Source organism: Pseudorca crassidens, chromosome 19 (assembly GCF_039906515.1).
Source record: "Pseudorca crassidens isolate mPseCra1 chromosome 19, mPseCra1.hap1, whole genome shotgun sequence".
In the NCBI taxonomy this organism is placed as follows: Eukaryota; Metazoa; Chordata; class Mammalia; order Artiodactyla; family Delphinidae; genus Pseudorca; species Pseudorca crassidens.
In genome coordinates, this window is record NC_090314.1 from 32575685 (window position 1) to 32597057 (window position 21373).

The following is a 21373-nucleotide window of genomic DNA, read 5'->3' on the forward strand; positions in this document are numbered from 1 at the left end:
GTGAGGCATCTAGTAAGTAGTTTAAATAATGATTATGATACTGAAGTTGGAGTCTTGAGTACAAAAGATGTGAAATTATACCTAAGGTGCACGTAATTGGGCACAACCCTGTATATATCAATGGGAGTGCAGCATATATGGGAACCCATAACCCATTATGTTTGCAGTAGAGGAAACAAGTTTGGAAACTCTGTAGTAGAAATAATACCCTATGTTCTATCTTCTTTTTCTTTCTTTTTCTTTTTTTTTTTGCTAGCTAATATTTTATTTTTATTTATTTTTTGGCCGTGCCACGCAGCATGTGGGATCTTAGTTCCCCAACCAGGGACCGAACCTGTGCCCTTTGCAGTGGAAGCATGAAGTCTTAACCACTGGACCACCAGGGAAGTCCCTGTTTTATCTTCTGATTTCCTATCTAAAAATAAAAACATTTGGGGGGAAAAAACAAATAATTGATCAAAATACATAAGTGAAAATAGTCTCAGGGCATGTCTTTATGCTATTAGCCATCATTCATACTTTGATATAAAGTAATTTATTATTAGATGTGTCTTTTATTTTTTATTAGAAGTTTAACTTTCTTCTGGGACAGCTGGGTTCAGAATTTTGATAATGGGAGAAGGCAGGGTGGTAATTTGGAAGTTTGGCACAGTGGTGCAAGAGACTAGGCTTATTTAGAGGAACAGGATAACTCACTGAGGACCACATAGACATTGCTCTGGATGAACAGGAGAGACCCAGAGAATGCAAGTTAGAAGGTCCCAAGGACAACTCTGAACTGTTCACAGTCTTCATCCTCTCCTTCCTTTGATGCACATTCAATGAATAGGGCACAATCTCAAGAAAACAGAACTCAGGCTCTAGAATACTGGTTCTAAACAACTTTGGTAACATTCTCCCTTAGAAAAGCTCATGGACACAATGGCTTTGCCTACCCAGGAAAAACACAGAACAAAACAAACCAAAAAATGCACTTATGCATATATACCCAGTATAGTTTATCTACAATTTCTGGACTTTCATAGACACTCTGAAGCCAAGACTTAGATTTCATAGTGGTCCATTAACTTCAGGTTAAGGACCCCATGACTGGTTAATATTTGCAGACCGTTCCAAAGTTTGTCAAGTATTTTTCATATCATGATGTCATTTAACAACCCAATTCGCCAGGCACCCTGTCATCTTACTCATGAGAAAACAGAACATTAGCCGGTTTTTCAGAGTATATCTTTTACTTCTATCTATATGGAAAAATATCCAGAAGGAAAGTCGAGAACTGGTATCAGTGCTTTTTGCCTCCGGGAAGCAAGTTAAGGGAGAATTCAACTTTCTGTAGTGTTTGTATATTTTCCATGTGTGATGTCACTTTTTAAAAAAAAAGAAAGATATCAGATCTCCCACTTTCAAACCTGCATTTTTATATCCCTTTCAATAGGTGAAATAATGGGTACACTTAGAAAAGTCAGATATTTTCAATGTCTTCTGAAAATGAAAACTTTTAATACAATTTATATATCATTTTAAAATCACTTATCCCCTAACACTAGTCAGATAATTTACCGGTAAATAATACATTTTATTTATTTATTTTTTAACATCTTTATTGGAGTATAATTGCTTTACAATGGTGTGTTAGTTTCTGCTTTATAACAAAGTGAATCAGTTATACATATACATATGTTCCCGTATCTCTTGCGTCTCCCTCCCTCCCACCCTCCCTATCCCACCCCTCTAGGAGGTCACAAACCACAGAGCTGTCTCCTTGTGCTATGCGGCTGCTTCCCACTAGCTATCGATTTTACGTTTGGTAGTGAACCTAGGGGTAAGACGGGAATAAAGACACAGACCTACTAGAGAATGGACTTGAGGATATGCGGAGGGGGAAGGGTAAGCTGTGACAAAGTGAGAGAGAGGCATGGACATATATACAATAATACATTTTAAAAGTAAATTTCTTTGCAGCATGATGAGACTGTATCTTGCTAATACATGGCACTTATATTTGTAACAATTAAATGTTTTATTGGGTGTCCTTGGCTTTTGACTTGCAAATTAGTTTTCAGTAAAATTACTGGACTGTGGAATTTTATGCCAGATTTTTGGATACATATTTTACTTATTTTTTGGGCTAAAGTAAGTAAAATTTCTCTTCTTCATTCTCCAGTTCCAGGCAGCATTTAGCCACACCTCCCCCACTCCCACATTTTTAAGTATTTCTTCTCTTTGTGTGCTACTAAAATTTTTAGGTAACTAAATAATCAATATCTAGTGTTTGTACATGTTTTTTAAAAATCAAAACCCTGCATCGGGAAATGCTTGTTACTTTTCTATTTTGAGGCTTAAAGAAATAAAAAATGGTGGGACATCTATAAACAAATAAGGATGATGAACACCTTGATATGAGACCTTACCATTCAAAATGATTCAAAATAAATTATTGAGTGGTGAGCCGGAAACACTTAAATTCAGCTGTGATCCAACTCCAGTAGGTTTTTTAGTTTCTATTAAACACGAAAGAATCTATTCCATAAAGCAGAAAGCCAAAGCAGAGTAATTATTTTTGGTTTCTGCCTGGACTTTCATTTACTGCTGAAGCTCAATGGCAGATCTGGTGATGCAAAGGTGAACTTCAAGAGGAGCCTTCCACCAGCTTTTCCACAAAGAGAGAGACCATGTTTCAGGTCTAGAACTGCAGTTGTCCAGGTTCCCAAAGTCCTGGCCTAGGAGGGTGAAAGCAACAGCGCATTTGTGCAGCAGCAGTCAGATGATGTGATTCCAGCGTTTGTCAACACCATCCAACAATTACTCTGAGTAGATTCATCTTAGTGACTGAGTTGAAGTGAGGGAAAAAAAAAAAGAATGGTGTAGAAAGGTCACTGTTCTCAGGCATGCCAGACCTTCGTGGGAAATCTAAGTTATCTGTGCACAATGTTGGTAGTGAATGAGCTGGGCAGACACCCCAAACATTATAAACCATAAGCCCTACAGAAAACAAAGAGTTTTGGGGCCATGTGTCACACAGACATGTGGTTTGGTTTGTATAAGAACTGAAGTCAGAAATTGTACAGCTGAGTTGTAATACCTGCACCTACTAGCTATCTGAAAGTGAATGAAACACTCTTAAGAATTAGCTCCCTTACTTGAAATTTAAGAATAAGAATTAACCCAGCAGAGCTAGTGAGATTTAAATGTTTCCCATTACCCTCCTTATACCAACACTGGTCATCAAGTTAAAATATGAACTGATCATGTCATTCCCCTGCTCATTAGCCTTCACTGGCTCCCACGAGATAAAAAAACAACAACCCTCAGCATTGCAATCAATGCCATATCAGCATCGATTCACATATCAGCCCATCCCTCAGCCCCCACATCCTTCTCTCCTCTGCTGCAAAGCATCCCTCCTCTACCTTATCATGCTCAACTCTTTCAACCCTCAGTTTCTCCCCCTGCAATGCCCTTCTCTGGGCAGTAAAATCCTACTCGATCTTCAAAACCCAGACCAAACATTGCCTTTCTTTATTCCAACCCCTCTTCCAACTTTGATGGTCCTTGGAACTTCAACAACACTTTGTTCACCTGCAAGATCACATCTTACTATAATTGCCTGTATCTTTATCCATCTGCCCATTGATCTGTGAGTCCTAGGGCAAGGATGATGTCTTATTTTGTGTTTATATCTCATCACCCAGCTCAGTGCCTTCCAATCTTAAAGCTGCTCAAAAAATTATGTACTCATATATGGAAATGTGAATACATGAAGGTGTTTTTAAACTGGAAAGTGTCATTTTAATGTAGTAATTAGCATTATTAAAGGTGAAGAACCTGAGCAATAAGGAGAATTTGGTCCCAGAGTTTTGTACTTGAAAACAATTTGTATCACAACCCTTCTCAATCTAGATGCCACATGTTTTTCCATGATCCTGCAGAGGAATGGGTGGGTGCACCAGCGGTGAACCCCTTGGAGTTACAAGGCATAACAGCACCCTACCCTTCATTGGGGGACACAGCCCGTCCATGGAACTGTACCTTCATCTGACAGCAAACTGAAGATTCAGGAGGAACATTTCTCAGACTTTCTCCAAATCAAAACTCACGAACCTGTGTACCTCTATGATTTCCTCTCTGCAGCTACTGTTTTCCTCACCTCTCAGTACATGCTGAAGTGTCATTTAACTATGAGGGAAAGAGGCACTGGATTTTGAGACCAGACAGACACAGGTTCGAAATCTAACCCTCCCAATTCATTCCCCGTGTGTGGCCTTGGACGGTGTACTCAGTCTTGCAGAGCCTGTGACCTCACTTCTAAAATGAGAAAAATGCATAACAGGGTGGCTGTGAAAATCAAATGAGAAAAATGTGGAAGAAGGTATTGCAATCTAAAAATGTTTTAGAACTGTAAATTGTTATTCCCATGGCGAGAAGTAGACTTAGCAGCCACAGTTTCCCCTTCTTTTGTTACTTCTTCCCCCAGTTCTCCCTCCTGGATTCTTTTCAGAGGACCCACAGTACAGATATACATCTCACTGGGCTTGGGTCCGCTTCTGCGGAGAGGAGTATTTGCTCGAGCCCCTAGTAAGTCTGATCTACTTTCTTCTCCGCAAAGGAGAACTTCTGCAGGGGAAATAACAGTTTCAGCAGCCCCTGTGGTAACAAAGCATTTCTTTGATCTCTTGCCACTATCTGAGTGTTGTTTTGAAAGCTACTTAAGGATGAAAGTATCCTCCAAAAAACCCACTGTCAAAGGAGATTTCAGCTCACCTCAAATTCAACCAACTCTTGAGGTTTTGCATGTGTAAAAATGAGATGGGGACAGCTACATAAGTACTGAACGAGCAAAGAGATGTCAATGTTTTTATTACTGTTTGCAATTGAACTTTGAGTAAAGCTGAAACCAGTTACATACACCTGGAGAGAGGGCATGGTTTTTGATATGACCACGATATTTGATTTGGGAATTTTTAAGTATACAGCGTTGCTAATAGCTCTTAGTTTAAAAAAAAACACAAAAAAAACGTTGAACTCCAGAATTCACTATTTCCTATGAGAGCTTGAAATGCCAAATACTTGAGTTTACATAAAGATTTGGCTCACAGATGCCTCAGTGAATAGGAAAAGGTATCTCGTGGTGGCTAACAAGAAGTCAGGCACTTTCCTCCTCCTCACAAAGGGCAAAGATAATGCCAGCCCTGAGCGGGTACCCCATCGTACACGGATCACAGCACTAGTAGTATCTTTCTGGTCTCCGGCTACAGCCTTGCCTCTCTCCAGTTTTTCTCCCACAAGCTATAACAGTGATCTTCCTAAAATGCAAATGTGATCACACAATGGCTTAATCTTTCAGTAGCTCCAAAATGCCTCCAGAATAGCGTTGGCGCTTGTTAGCGCGATGAGCTCCTGCCTCCCTGTGGAATCCCATCCCCAACTAAAGCCGCACCCCATCCCATTCACCTCTTCTGTTCCCCATAATCTCCCTGCCTTTCCTTGACCACAGCACAATTCTGTGCCTTTGCACACCCACAAACTTCTGCCTGCAGTGCCTTTAACCATTCTCTTCCCTTGGCAGACCTACACATCCTTCAAGAGTCTGCCAAGATCCAGCTTGTCCAGAAGGTTATCCCTAACCACCCTCTCCCCCGACTGCTGAGGGTGCCCCCACTCCAAGCCTGCCTCTATCACAGCACTTATCTTATTCCATTATAACCTCACATTGACTTGTCTGTGTTCCGCATTGTCCTGAGGGCTGGGATCAGGCTTATTCATATTCACATCCTCAGCACTTTACATCATCTGGTACCTAACAGGGCAGCACTGAAAGTCTGATAAGTCAGTCAGCCAAACAGCACTACATTGAAAGTTGAAGTTGATTTCTTATCCCAAACATGCCAGGAATTAACTTGGTGTTGGACAAATAGATACAAAATTCAATAAACTCAACTATGTTTATTTATTGAAATCCGATTATGTATATATCCCTCCAGTAAGTCCACATAATTCTTTCTCTCACTGTGGGCCAAGTACTTTACTATCAAGATTTAAATATCGCCACTGACTTTCCTGCCTTGCCTTGTTATCTTAGAATAGATAAAAGACTTTTCAAAATCTAGAGAGCTTCATCTTCCCACAAGTGAGTAACCTCTTTTGAATGTGCAAACTAGCAGTCTTGTTCTTCATTTTTAACTGTGAATGTGACAAAGTCTTCTTTATTAAATAAATTATTGTAATCATTCATTTAAGACATCTGTACTGGAAACCTACTAAGTGCCATTTGCTCCCATGGACCCAGATAAAAGGCATGGGTGGACCTGCCAGTTAAACAAATGAGCTGTAAAACACTCAACAAACATTTTAGGTCCAAGCTACTGATTCAAATATGTTTTGTGAGTGTTGAAAATATAGAGACTTCACATATAAGTAGAAATGTTGAAACCAAAGGCAACAAACAAAATAGAGATAACTACAGCACTACCTCCAAGTAAAGTACTTAGCCCCTTCAAATAGCTCCAGCTAGGATGTACATCGTGCACTGTGACGTGTAACCTTTCAGAGGGATCTGAGGGGAAAAAAATACATGTATGTTGCTTACAATATGAAGGGTTTTCTCTAATACCCCGAAGCCCATATGGCATTTCTGGACCCCAAGTAAAGAACCCCCATATCAACATATTGAGGTTTGTGCCCTCAACATCAGCTAGTCTGATCATTCACATAGAAGCAGCATCTGAGTCTGGGATTGGAGGACAGGGCTCCGTCTCCCTGAGAAGCTCTGAAAGGCTTATTCTTGCCTTGATGGGAAAATCTAAAGACTGAATTTTTCAGGATCAATAAGGGCACCTTGTTGAGTAATTTACAGTAGAACGTGAAAACAAATACTGAAGGGACGTGCCCCAAATAGCACATTCCCCTTGGTGAGACACAAAGGGAAGAGGACTATGGCTAGCTGCACCTAAGGTGGTCTCGTTCTTCCTTTTCTTTGCTTTCTTCCTTCTTCCTTCCCTCCTTCCTCCCTTCCTGCTCATCTCTCTCTTCCTTCCTTCCCTCCTTTCGTTCTTCTTTTCCCTTCCTGTCTTCCTTTCCTTATTTATTTCATTCTCCCACAAATTCCTCTGGATCCTGGGGGACCGCTCCTGCTTTGGAGTTGGTCTGTTCCCAGGCCGTTCATCCTACCTCTGACCTCAGCTTAAGCGTCTCTAGCCAGAGGAGAGAGAAACGGGTGAAAAAAGACATGGGCCTTATTCAGGACTGGGGAGGGCTAGAGTTGGCTACTGGAGGAGGGTGAAGGAAGAATATCTGGCACCGGTGAGGTTACATACATAACACGGAACAGGCTCAAAATGTATGCCAGCAATTTACGAGTCTTCCGTGACTGTTCACACTTTTGCTGTTTTGTTTTCTTTAATCAGTACTTATCTTGGCCACCACAGCTACACGTAGCTGACACAAAATACAGAACACCTTCACGAGACTCACAGACCCTCAGCCTCAGTGCGGTCCCCAGCTCTGCTCAGTGGCCGCCACTCACTATCCTCGGTCCCCCCCTGAAACCACAACAAGGAAACCACAGTACTGGAGACAACTCTGGCCCTTGGGGAAAGGAGGCAGAGGTGCCAACCAGGAGCCCCTGCCGCAGGTTCACTCAGTAGAAGTCAAATATTATGAATTCTGCAGACTCTTCACAGTTGGGGCTTTCTCTAGCTTAAAAGGCCTCAACATGGCTGTTAGTCCATTTATCACTTTCTCCTCATATGGGCTTGAGAGGAAGACGAAAGAGACGGGTTCAAATCCAGACTCTGCACTGGTAAGCTGTGTGGCCTTAAGCTAGTTATTTAAAAGCTTTGAATCTCAGTTTTCTCATTTGTAAAATGAGACAAGTATTATCTATGATATAGGATTGTTAGGAGGATTAAGTAAAATATTTAGAAGTAGATCAAAGTACCCCAATAAATATTAATAGATGTTTTCCCAGTATCCTCCAAAGATCACTAAGCACTAGCTTCATATAAACCATTACCTGTTGTTGTTTTTTTGTTTGTTTGTTTTTGAGGTACACAGGCCTCTCACTGTTGTGGTCTCTCCTGTTGCGGAGCACAGGCTCCGGACGCGCAGGCTCAGCAGCCATGGCTCATGGGCCCAGCCGCTCCGCGGCATGTGGGATCCTCCCGGACCGGGGCAGGAACCCACGTCCCCTGCATCGGCAGGCGGACTCTCAACCACTGCGCCACCAGGGAAGCCCCCATTATCTGTTTTTAACTGATTCAGGATTTTCTTTTTACCTTTTATTTTTTGTAACATTTTACACATGCCATATTTTAAAAGGCAATATATTTTAAAAGGCAAAAGGTTATATATAACCTTTTGAAAAATAATTGGAGCTATTTTCATAGGAAAAACTGCCAACCACACCTTTTGCCAATAGTTCTTTCCCATTACCAGAAAACACTGAGCCTAACTCAGCATCAACTAGAAACACCCTTTGTTGGGGCACTTGAGGCACCCATAGCTAACGTTCTGTGAGGAACATGCTGGGACTCATGGCCCCTCACTAAAATGTGCCCTCAAACAAAGCAGTATAGACATAAGCTGGAAAAGATGCTGTACACGTTTCACTGTTTCTTGGGGTCCAGCTGACAACAAGTGTTTTCTCACTTTGACTCAGGAGGAAGAGGAAGTAAATGTCTGGCATTTTAGTCCGTTAACAGCTATTTTTGGAACTATTATTACTCCACACAGGACACAATGTTGGCCACTGTAGGAGATGCAAAAATGAGTCAGACCCAGTGTCTTCCCTGAAGAAAACTAAGGGGAAGATAAAAATTCTCATTTAACACAGTTTTTTTGAATGCCTACGATATGCACATCCTCTTCGAGGCCTGGGGATACGGTGGGGGATAAAACAGACAAACTCACGAAGCTCATATTCCTTGAATAAACAAGTAAATTTAATAAACAAGACAATTTCAGATAATGATAAGTACCAAAAATAAAGAAGGATGATGTATTAGAGTGAGATGTAGATGAGCTTGGGAGAAATAGCTTAGTGAGTTAGAGAAAAAGAAAGTGCAGATGAAGCAAAATGGGTAGAACAGTAGGATAGGGGATTCCAAAGAAGTAGGCAGGCGCCAGATCACGACTCCTTGTAGACTAGGGTCTACATATAAAGGATCAGATAGTAAATATTTTAGGCTTTGCAGGCCATATGGTCTCTATTGCAACTGTTCAAATCTGCCATTGAGACAATATATAAAAGAATGAGTGGGGTTGTGTTCCAATAAAATCTATTTATGGACACTGAAATATGAATTTCATATAATTTTCACAACTTACAATATATTTTGATTTTTTTTCAGTACAAAAACCATTCTTAGCTCATAGGCTATACAAAACAGGTGGTAGGCTGGATCTGGCCCACAGGGTCTCTGTTTGCCAACCCCTGTTGTAGACTATGTTAAGGTGTTTGGATTTTATGAGACGTGCACTTACAAGGTTTCAATGAAGGAAGGTATTGTGATATTATTTATGTTTTGAAGAGCCTGTTCTGGCTTCAGGAGACTGGGGGCAGGGGAAGTGGGTAGGCACAGAGACAGAGAGACCTTCTAGTTCAGCTCTGAAACTGTCTTAGAAGTTCCAGTATGCAATGATGGTAGCTTGGATGAGGGTGATAATAATGGAGTTTAAAAAAATTAAAAGGAAACAGACTTGAAATATATTGTGCTGGTAGAGTTGAAAATACATTGCATGAGTCATTATAATACAAAATAGAGAGTATTAATGTCAGAAAAAATGACAGATGAAATTACTCTGGGGAATCAGGGAGAATGACCAGGGTTGAAGGAGCATGAGCCTTTCGTTCAAGTAGGTTTTAACAAGAGGAGATGGGAGAGGCATCAGGCTGGAAAGACAACTTGTTTCCCAAGAGTTTGCATGGTGATGAGGAAAGAAATCTGGTCTGAGATAGACTTGACCTCTCTGAACCTCCTGTCCTCATCTGTAAAAGTGGACCATAATATTGAAGTGTAAGCTTCTTAAGGCCAGGGACCATGTCACTTGCCTCTCCATATCCCCACAACCTAGCTGGACAATAATCTAATATCAATTCAATAAATATTTATTGGCCTAGTATATGCTATGGCATATGCTAGCTATTAGGAAATATATATTCATAGCAATTGTCCTCAAAGAGTTTGTAAGATTGAAGAGATAACTGCACTGATAGGTAGTTACTGTGCTACAAAGGGACAGTGTTATATCTCTGAGATACATAACAGGGATGTTAATTTTATCTTCGGAGCAGAGAAGGCTTATGTGCAGAAGTGACATTTACACTGATTCCTGAGGGAAAATGAGGGATAATTACGAAAGTCAGAAAGGAGAAAACATTTCCCGCAAAACAAACAGTATGTGTGGAGAAGAAGCCTGACATGTTTGAAGATCTAAAAATCAGAGAGAGAAAGAGAACATGTGGGTGAAATGAGTCTGAAGCTAGAAGATGGAGAAGGCCCATGTCACCCAGGGCCTTGCAGGCCAGGATACAGATTGAGGATTTTATCCCAGGCTCAATAAGAAGTTATAAGTGAGTTTGGGGTTCACACAGACCTGGCTTTAATTCCCAGTTCTGCCACTTGTTAAATTGGTAGAATTACTGAATGAATGACTTAGCCTATCTTGCAGGAATATTGTGAGAACAAAATGACAAAATTATCTGTGAAAGAACCTGGTCGATTTTCATTAAGTGTTAGTTTTCTTTTCCTGGAACACAGGGAAAATGCAGGGAGTAGGGCAAAACAAGCCTCAGAAATTAGGTTAAATGCCCAGCAAAGAAGTCCTTATTTTGTAGATCAAGGGACCAAAATAGAACTCTGAGGACTGTCCCTCACTCATCAATGTCCACATATAAACCCATTCAATTTGACTCAAGTCAAACCCACTCTATTTGAGACTATACTCCATACTTCTACAAGACAGTGGGGTGGGTGTCCAAAAATCAATATGGCATGAGTCCTTTCCTTAAGTTTAATTAGTTAAGGTTATAAGGAGGAAAATGGGATGTTAAAAGTGGGTATAGTAAATTTACAACAGCTAAGATTTGGAAACAAGCGTAAGTGCCCACGTAAGTGCTTCATGGATGAATGAAGATGTGGTACACACACACACACACACACACACACACACACGGAATACTACTCAGCCATAAGAAAAGATGAAATCTTGCCATTTGCGACAACATGGATGGACTTTGAGGGTATTATGCTAAGCGAAATAAGTCAGATGGAGAAAGACAAATATTGTATGATTTCACTCATATGTGGAATATGAAAAAATTTTAAATAAAATAAACGAGCAAGACAAACTAAATAAAAACAAATGCATAGATATGGAGAAGAGAACAGTGGTTACCCAAAAGGAAGCAGGGGAAGCGGGGGGAGTGGGGGAGAGCGAAACAGGTAAAGGAGTCAACTGTATGATGACAGATGGAAACTAAATTTTTGGTGGTGAGCACACTGTAGTGTGTACAGAGGTAGAAATATAATGTTATACACATGAAACCTATATAATGTTGTAAACCAATGTTACCTCAATATTTTTTTTTTAAAAAATGGGTAGGAAAATGACCCCCATCCCCAAAGCCAAATGGAGTCACTTTCTCTGAATGAAAGTTGTCATCTGGCAAAAAAGTTGGAATGTTTTTGCTTTTGCCCCTGTGGCTGGTTATTTTAATTCCATGAGGACTCAACAGGATTCAGACAGCTGCAAATTGATCACATATCTTGGACCTTGTGCGTGTAAATCACACAGATCCTGCCCTACTCTGTATCCTTTAGAAAGTAAAATAGCTTGTCAGAGTTCTCTTCCTGCAGACAAGAAGGGCATCACGCTGCTGGAAACGAAACAAAAACAAAAAATCTCAGCATCCCAGAAGCTTCCCAGAGCAGCTCTTACCCCACGGAACAGATTTCAGATGCTGCCTATTCTCAGAGAAGGAGTGTGGGGCGGCAATCCCAGCCTTCAGATCTCTAATTGTCACTTGGTTTTGTCACAGTTGTTCCACTTTATCCATTGCAGCCTTTTAAAAGCTTATACTTCTTTAATGAACAAAAATTATCTGGACAGTTTCTCTTAAGAAGTAATCTAAAACAAGTGAAAATTTACCTGGACATCTTATAACTCAAAGATATGGCAGTGTTCCAAAGAAAAAGGAAAAGTGAGAGGTTTATCTGAGTTAATAACCAATGTTCATATGTTCAGTCCACAGTGTCTTAAAAGTGCCCATTCATAAAACCCAGATAATCATGAAATAAAATATAATAATAATGCGTAATAATAAAATATAATAAAGAATAAAATAATAAGGAAGCCCAGACTGTTCTGTTTAGGCATGGAGCTCTTTCAGGCCATCAGAAGCAGTGGACTGGGATGTTTGCCAAACCTACTGGATGTTAGGTTTCTGTTGGCCAGCCCCTGACTCTGCCATCCTTGTTGCAGTCAAGTCCACAGATGCCTGCCCTACAGGCTGTATGCTGTGCCAATTTCAGGGTCAGCCCTGGCTTGGGCAAGAAGAACTGATGCAGGGGGTCTGAGCACCTGTACTGCCCAGTGCCTGGGTCTTGGCCACTGAACAGACCTCTCAGATGGTGACTGCTTAGTAAATGAACTTTTGCCCCAGATTCCCTCACTGTGCCACTCTTGCCTCCTAAAGGGGCTTATGTACCTCATTTTCATCTCCTGGTAACAGAGTGTTACCTAAGGTACATCTGAGAAATCTGCTCCCCTTGGACACTATAACCTGCTAGTCAGGATACATCCACTCTGAGTCTATATGAGCAACCACCTAGCATTTATCCAATGGCATGATGGTAAATGTTGAACAATTGGATCTCTGGGGAAAAAAAGTACACACACATACACACACACACAAGTCTTCTATAAATTCTACTAATAGAAAGGATATGTAGCACACAATTTACAAATAATAATAACATATACCATACACTTTTTTATAAATTCCTCATAGCCTATCAATTCTCCCAAAATGCTTTTGTTTATTTTCATGCAATGAGTGTAGTTACCATGTAAACGTTGGTTGATATTTTCATTTACTTTAAGGAATTAAAACAAAAATGAAACAATACAACTTACAACTTGACTTACAACTTGACTCATCAATGACATTCTTTGTGGAATCAAGTTACAGTTTTCGAGTACTGGAAGACTATTTCCTCAATTGTTTGGTGCTACACGCAATGTAACAGCCACAGAAACTTCTAACTTTAATCTGAATTATTAACATTTTCTCCATCACTTTCTTAAGTCTAGACCAGTGGTCAGCAAATTTCTCCTGCAAAGGGCCAGAGAGTAAATACATTAGGCTTTGTGGACTACATATGGTCTCTGTCACATATTCTTCGTGTACGTATGTGCATGTGCACGTGCTTTTACAATCCTTTAAAAATGCAAAAGCCAGACCTCGGGTCGGATTTGGCTTTTGGAATTATAGTTTGCCGATACCTGGTTTAGACAGTCCACAAAATAAAAAATCAAGCCTTGGTCTTCTAGCATTTGCTCATTGCCATACTGCAAATATTCCCACCATGGCCAATTTCAAGCTACCAATGTGATGTCACTAAACAGACTGGGAAGATAAGTGCAGTAGTACATCATAATATGCTATTTCCACCCTACAGATAAAATAGGTATCAATAATCTCAAGAGCATAATTACTAGTAAAATGCAGTAAATTAGGGAGTCATGAGTTTTGAGTATTTACTGTCTTTTTCTTTAACACAACTTATTTAACTTTAAGTTCATACAATTTAATTTTTAATAATGGCTGTGTTTAACAACCAGCTGGCAAAATTCCTAAAATTTTAACAATCAGCTCTTGCGAGCCATATGGGTCAACTCCAGCACCCGCTGGATTTATCCCGTCTAAATGTGGATAGAGCCAAGCTCTGGCTTTCTCCTTCTCCCACTCTGTGCTGCCTCTAAAAGCTGCCCTATTATGCCACCTAATCTTAGATGTGACATGATGAGGGGATTTTGCACTTTGTACTCTGTGATAAATCTGAGACCTTCCCAACTCGTAATGTTCTAGGAAAACCAGTAGGTGAATCTACTAAGGAAAGAGATCCTATAAACGCAAAGAAAAAAGTGATTTCTATATGATCTGGGGCTTGGGGATTACCTATACTTCCGATAACTCCACTAGTGCAGATCATTCAGACTTTCTCATACCCAAATTGCAGAAATTACTGAAGGAATTTTTGTTTAAAGTCACCCCTGGTTAAGAGACCAAAAAAGTACAAAGGTGAAGCTACGTGAATATCACTGAAGACATTAGGCTGGCAGCAGCTGGGTCTCTAGAAGACTGGTATTCTTTCAACAAACACTTCATGCCAAGCTTGGAAAAAGAGAAAGAACTCTCAGCAGTAGTAAGAATCACAAAAATTATAGTATTGTTTATTTAGAAAGCAAAGACGATCAAGAGAAAGAATAAATTCCACCATAACAGGAGAGCCATTAGGAGATAAATAAAGAAGCAAATAGATCAGACTGTGGAGCTGACTTTTTTGCTGTTACTTGTAGTATTATGTACTTTTCAAAAACCTGAACATTTAGAATCATGTCTGTATCTGTAGGTAGCTCTGTAATATGGCAGGCAAAACTAAGACAATACACAATATACATAGGTAGGGGCATATTACTTTTGTAGATGGCAGAAACTGACAATAAATAAATGAATATAGCCTTCCAATTCCAACTGTGCTTTTAATCTTCTAGAAGTAGTAGGTGCAGGAAGGATTTACTAGTGTCCAAAAAAAAAAAAAAAAAAAAGTCTTTTGCCCTTAATTTAAATCATTGTTGTTCTAGGGAAATTTAATTTGGGAAAAAAAAATGTTTTTCTAATTAACTGGAAGACTGTGTGCTATGCAAACAATAAAGATTCTTGTTTGAAAGTAATGCATGCCCCTACTCCTAGAACTACCAAGGGAATTTAAAATAAAAAATGCAAGCGGCTCCAACCTCGTGTTTTGCCAGAGCTAAACAGAATTCCCAGATCCAGAGTTTTCACACGTCATTTCCCAATTTAAAACCCACAAGTGTTGAGTGGGTTCATGCTTCAGCAAGACACATCTTCTCATCTCTAGGAATGACTGCATTTGATCTTTTTCTGGGTTTCTCGGCACATCCCTCTCTCCCTCTTTCTACTTGTTGTGCTATGGTTGGCCTGAAAGGTTAGAAACTGCACAATTAGATGGATCGGGGAAGATTTCATAATGCTCTGGTGCTGGGCTGGGCAGTCGAGCCAAATTCCATTCATTAGCTAAGGAGCTGGGGTGAGTGTGGCCAGTAAAAATGCTGTTTTGGTTCCATAGAAGTGCTGATAGGGAACAGGAAATAAAATTTTATTTTGGGGGGTCCTTAGAGGCAGTATGGACAAGTGAGGAGTCTGGGATGCTGGGAATCTGGAAGCCAGGAATTAATCTCCATCTTAACTACTTACTGGGCAGCTCAAGCAACTTCCGTTCTCTTTTGACTGTATTTTTTCTAACACTGTTTTCTTATTCTTTAAGTAACAGCATCAGATTTCTGTCTACCTTATTCTTCAAGCATTCCAAAGTCATGAATCAAGTATTCAATTCACGCAACATAAACTGAGCCACCTATACTGTGCTAGGTGCTGTGATAGATGCTTTGGAAACTGGTATTAATACAACTTGGTTCATGCTCTCAAAGAGCTTATAGACTAAAGAGGAGACAGATCTCTTAAATACAAAACAATAAAGCAAGTGCAATGTAAGAGACATATTAAAATTACTATGGGAAAGCTGGCAAAGGAGCTTCCCTTGGAAAGCCAAGAAAAGCTATGGAAAGGAAGGATCCTTGAACCAGGGGTTTGAATGAAGGGGTAGAAGATTTTGAGGAAGGAGAGCATATTATAAGAGAAAACAGCATAAGCAATGGGTCTGAGGTCGAGTGACCAGTGAGGCTCAAGTGGAAAGCTTGAGTAGGGCCTGGGCAAGAGGCAGGAGGATAACTTTTACAGTCTGTCCTCCTGGTGTGTGAAGAGGATAAAACAACTCTAGACTTTGAGGCATTTGAGATTCGAGGGAGAACCTGGACAATAGCAGTTTTTAGATTTTTTTTTTTAATCAACTGAATAGAAATTAGATATTGCTGCAACGTTATCTCTTTATGCCTTTCCTTTTGCACAGTCTTCACCTCTCAAAAAGCTGGCCTGAAGAGTGTTATCACTCTGCAGTTACACTGAAGAGTGTTATAACTCTTCAGGGTTTGTTAATCACACAGTCCACACCATGAGGCTTGAAATTTACCTGTACTTTGACTAAGTTCTCAGCTTGTGTGCCCTAACACTTCCAGTTATGAATTTTCTACTCTTCTCACTGATTCTGGGACATTCCTCCTCACATTATAGACTTCAGATGACGAGGGGAAACCTTCTGGAGCTCTGTTTTCTTCTTAAGCTTGGTCTGTGGTTTATAACAGCTGCCATCAGGAAAATGGTGATGGTTCAGGTAGAAACTCTCTTGCCCAACTGCTCTACATTTCTAAAGCTTAGATAAAAATGAAATACTTGTTAAAATAACAGAACTTCACATTTAAAATATTCATAGCTATTTGATACACATAGAGTGAATCACAGTTTGAGCCAGAGCCAATTTTTAAGAAATACTAACACCTAGGTTTTGTCTGGTACCTTTCTTACTAACGTTCAACTGCTATGAGCCACTGCATGATTGAACCCTGCTTCTATTTCCCAGACCTAAGTAGAAACAGTTGCCCTGATCTTTATCTTATAACTGTAAGTCTTATATAGTTTTAAACTTCATATACATGGCTCCAACCTTTCAGGGATTTAGAGCAGACTTATAAGTGATTTTTCTCATGGCTTTAATATTAAGTCTTTAAACTACCTACACATAACTTTCCAGAGAGACCATGCTAAGTTGCCTTCTTAGAATTCCCAGTTGGCTCTCAAAGTGATTCCGGCTCATTCTATTTCCAGAAGTGAGCAGAAGCTCCTTTCTTTATGTCAAGAGTCCATCAACCCAAGGAAGTACACAGAGGGAAAAAACTATAGGTTGCCCCAGAATAGACTGGCCATTCCAACATGGAGAATTTTTTTCCTTCCATGTAGATCTTCTCTTTCTCTAGACCCTTCCCCCTTTGAAACCTCGACATATTATAAGATCTAATTAGACTTAAATGGTTAAAACTTTCTATTAACTCCTAAAGAAGAACACACCTCCCTACAAACCTGCTTCTATTTGTTTTTGTTGTTGTTGTTGTTTTTGAAGAAGCCAGGCCCTCTTTTCCACCTGAAACATGTTTTGTAGAACTATTTCAATAGAACATGACAGGGGCTTCCCTGGTGGCGCAGTGGTTGACAGTCCGCCTGCCAATGCAGGCGGGTTCGTGCCCCGGTCCAGGAGGATCCCGCATGCCGCGGAGCGGCTGGGCCCGTGAGCCATGGCCGCTGAGCCTGCGCGTCCGGAGCCTGTGCTCCGCAACGGGAGAGGCCACAGCAGGGAGAGGCCACAGCAGTGAGAGGCCCACGTACCGCAAAAAAAAAAAAAAAAAAAAAATAGAACATGACAGCTTTCATTCAAAAAGAAATTGTTGTTTCTTCAGAAATTTTAAAGATTGCATCTTTGAGCAACTTTTCTTTAATCATTTCTCAAATAATCTGGTCTTGTTCCCACTAATCCCTAGCTCTTCTTTTGAGATGTACCCTGAATCCTTAGCCTGAAATCAGAAGCTCTTGATCCTCAGTCTTGGGCTTGGGGCTTCACCACATCAGTGAACCATGCATGTCTCAATGGCAACCAAAGATATTTTTGTTTCTAGAATTTTCCTATATTCTTTGTTCTTTCTAGATGTCCTTGCACATGTGCTACTAATTTTCATTTTGTTTGTGATAATTCCCTCAACGACTGCTCTTTTTTCTTTAGCTTAAAATAATATGCAACACTATTCTCTGATTACAAACCCTCTCTAATTTGACCTTAAGAAACTTGGCTTTTTCAAGAGCTAGTAGCTCATAGGCATAATAAAACAACTGGGGAAAGAAGTATACATACATACCTATATATATATAACACATATATTAAAATACATACATATATATGTTTCAGAATATGTATTTACAATAAGGTATAGGCTTGATTTGAGAGTAAACATACAACCTTAATCATTTGATTCTAATCAGATTTTACAATATGCCTAAGAGCTTCAAAGGGCAAGAGTCTGGAGAAGGAGAAGATTCACATGGAAGAAAAATATCTCCATGTTGGAAAAGCAGTCTATTCTGGATGTGTGTGTGTACATATGTATATGCATACAATAAAACAAATATATATGTATTTGATGTGTACAATATTTAGTAAGCGTTTTCTGTGCACCAAGCACACAGATCCAAGTGTGGATCTAGAGAGGGAAGAAATGACTAACACTTTTCTTATTCTCAAATTTCTCACAATCTAACGAGAAAAGGAAGCATAATATATGTGTAATAAATCTTGTTTTTATATAAATTAAGGACTTTGGGAACACAGAAAAGATGCATTTAATCAATTATTCCTGAGGAATTCAGAGCATTAGTAGGGTTTTGACAAGCAAAGGTTGGAAGATGAACACAAGACAGAGGCATACAAATGCACAGAATGATAAGCAGGTGACAAGGACTTTGCTTTGGGAAATGGCAGGACATGAGGATAGTAGAGTAAGGCTGGGACTACATTATGAAGGTCTTTGAATGCCTTGTTAGGGTTTAACTTTACTTTGGAAATCAACTGGACACTATGAAAAGATTTTATGAGGAGAAACTAAACAATTAGATCTGCATTTTAAAACTATAATTCGGGCTATAGTAAGAAGATTGTATATAAGCATAAGGAGATGAACAGAAAAATCAATTAGAGTTTATCAATTAGGCCTACAAAAAAATCAATTGCAGAGTTCATGCTCAGGATTATAAGGGTCTGCTCTAGAATAGCTTCAGTGTGAGGAGGAGAGGGAAATTTCTGGGAGACATTTAAAAATAGAACCTACTGGGTTTAGTAATCAACTGGTTGTGAGGAATTGGGGAAAAAGAGGAAGCAGGATGCACTGAGTTTTGGGGTTGGTTGACTGGACGTGTGGCAGTGCTAAATGAGCTAAAATTAAGAAAAAAAGAGGAGAAACATATTTTGGTAAGGAAAAGTACTTAATGGAGTACTTCCACTCAAGTGGAGTGGGGACACTCAGGTGGAAATTTACAGAAAGAAGTCAGAGCTCCAGAGAGAAGCTAAACCTAGAATTACAGTTTTAAGAGTCATTGTTGGAGCCATAAAAGTGGATAAGGTCACTACCTGGGACAAGCATGAATGAAAAAGGAGCCAAACCCTCAAGGAACAACACATCAAAGGACAAAGAAAGGGAGGAACCAGGGAGAGCCTGAAAAGAGGGAATCAGGAGGCAGAAGAAGCAGAAGACAGGGTGCAACCGAAACCAAGGGGAAAGAAGGTTGCAAAACACGGGGGGAGGCCAAAGTGGCAGGATTTCCCAAGAAGAGGCTGTTGTGGATGATCAAAGCACTAGGAATTTTAGGAGCGCAATTTCAAGAGAGTGAGGATAGCAAGCTAGATTCCCAGGAGCATAATGAAGAGAAGCAGAGGAGGCAGGGGCAGCAACTCTGAACAGAGGGATTGTGTGACTCTAGGGGAACAGCAGGATTTAGAGATGGTTTGGCTTAATTTTGAAGTATTTAAGTGTCATAGAGAATATAATTTAAATCTTAAGGCCTATAGCTTGTCATCATGAGGTTTAGAACATGCAGGCCTTGTCTTCCATGTGACTGAAGCTCCTGCTTCATTTAGGATTGCCTCAAATCCTGCCATGTGTAAACGGTCACTTAAGACCCTTTTTACTGATGATGTACAATTTCTCTCTCCTGATCACGGTTTTTTCAACCAGAGGAAAATGTTATGAAAGAGCGTGTCTCACAGTAAAATGGGGTGTTACAATTTGGGTGTTAAGATTTAACTGTGAATGAACACCCACTTTGGGGACGTCAGGTGTGTGGGGACCACCAAAGAGATCAGTCACAAATCCCAAATTCTCTAGCTGAAAAGAAGCCTAATGAAAAAGCCTGGAAGGCAATATCAGGGAGGAGAATGAAAGCCAGGGGAGCAGCATACGACACACTAAAGGAAGAGGGTGATTCCAGAAGGAAAAGGAGTCAAATTATGTGGAAGGAAATGAAAGGAGGCTTCTTCATTTGGGATGAGAATGCCCCTGGGAGCTCGAAGTAGCACTCTCAGCAAAATGGTGAAACAGAAACCAGACGTGGGGAACAAACAGAAGGTAATATCCTAATGAGCCCTTCACTTCTTACATGAAGTAAATAACATCTTCTATATACAATGAACTTTTATATATAATGTGCCTGCACACGTGTGTCTATATACATATATACATACATACACATTAAGGTATATTATTCACTGTTGAATGATTACTTTATTCCCCGCCTCTGTTTTAAAAAATAATGGTGAACTCGGAAACTGACTTATGCCGAGGAGAATTGTTAGATGTGCCAATACAGGGAAAGGAGGGTAAACTTACTGTTTTTGAGAGAGATTATATGCTAGAGTTTCTATGATGCTTCTTGGTAGATGACTATTCTCTCTCTTTCTTTTTCTCTTTCCCTCCCTCCCTCCCCCTCTTCCCCCCTCCCCTTTCCATCCAGTGGAATGGAGCACATCTAAAGACTTTTGTCCTTTGGCTGGAGAAATCATCATGGAAAACCTGCAGACCCTGAGATGCACAATCACAGGACTCACAATGGTAAACACCATTAGACTTCCCATTCCCCTACCCCTGATGCTTGTGCTGGGATATTCATACATCCCAGCAACAGCCAACGCCCAGTCCTCTGGCAACAACTGCCACTCGTTAAGCGTGCTATGTCTGGTACCCATAATCTGAACCCCACAAAGGAGTAAGCAGACAGCATGAACCACTTTGTAAGCTGCCATGTTCTACAGAGATCAGAAAAAGACTGGCCTCATGCAAGCCTTGAAAGCTGCTGCTTTCTGGATCGCAGGCTAATCTTTGGGGAGGGATCAAAGGCTCTATGAGATCAAATTTTGACTCCCTGTCTGATGGTAAAAATAATAGCTTCATCTAACCCTCATCCCCACAGCCTCAGTTGAGATCAGTCATCAATTGGAGTCACACAATTTCCTGAGAGAAACCCTTTTCCCTTGATTAAAAAAAAAAAAAAAAATCTGCCCAAATGTGCTTTCACAGAAAAGAAACTATATGTGGTGGCACTACATTTCTCAGTAACCTGAACCAATTTAAACTGTGAATG

General features: G+C 40.2%; 1 protein-coding gene across 1 annotated transcript in view; it reads left to right on the forward strand.

Moving 5' to 3' along the window:
* Nucleotides 1–21373, forward strand: part of ANKFN1 (ankyrin repeat and fibronectin type III domain containing 1) — a 138789-nt gene that overhangs the window by 47693 nt on the left and 69723 nt on the right. Inside the window, exon 5 of the mRNA XM_067715378.1 lies at nt 20747–20844. Within this exon, the coding sequence (XP_067571479.1) occupies nt 20747–20844 (98 nt within the window). The remainder of the gene's footprint in view (nt 1–20746; nt 20845–21373) is intronic.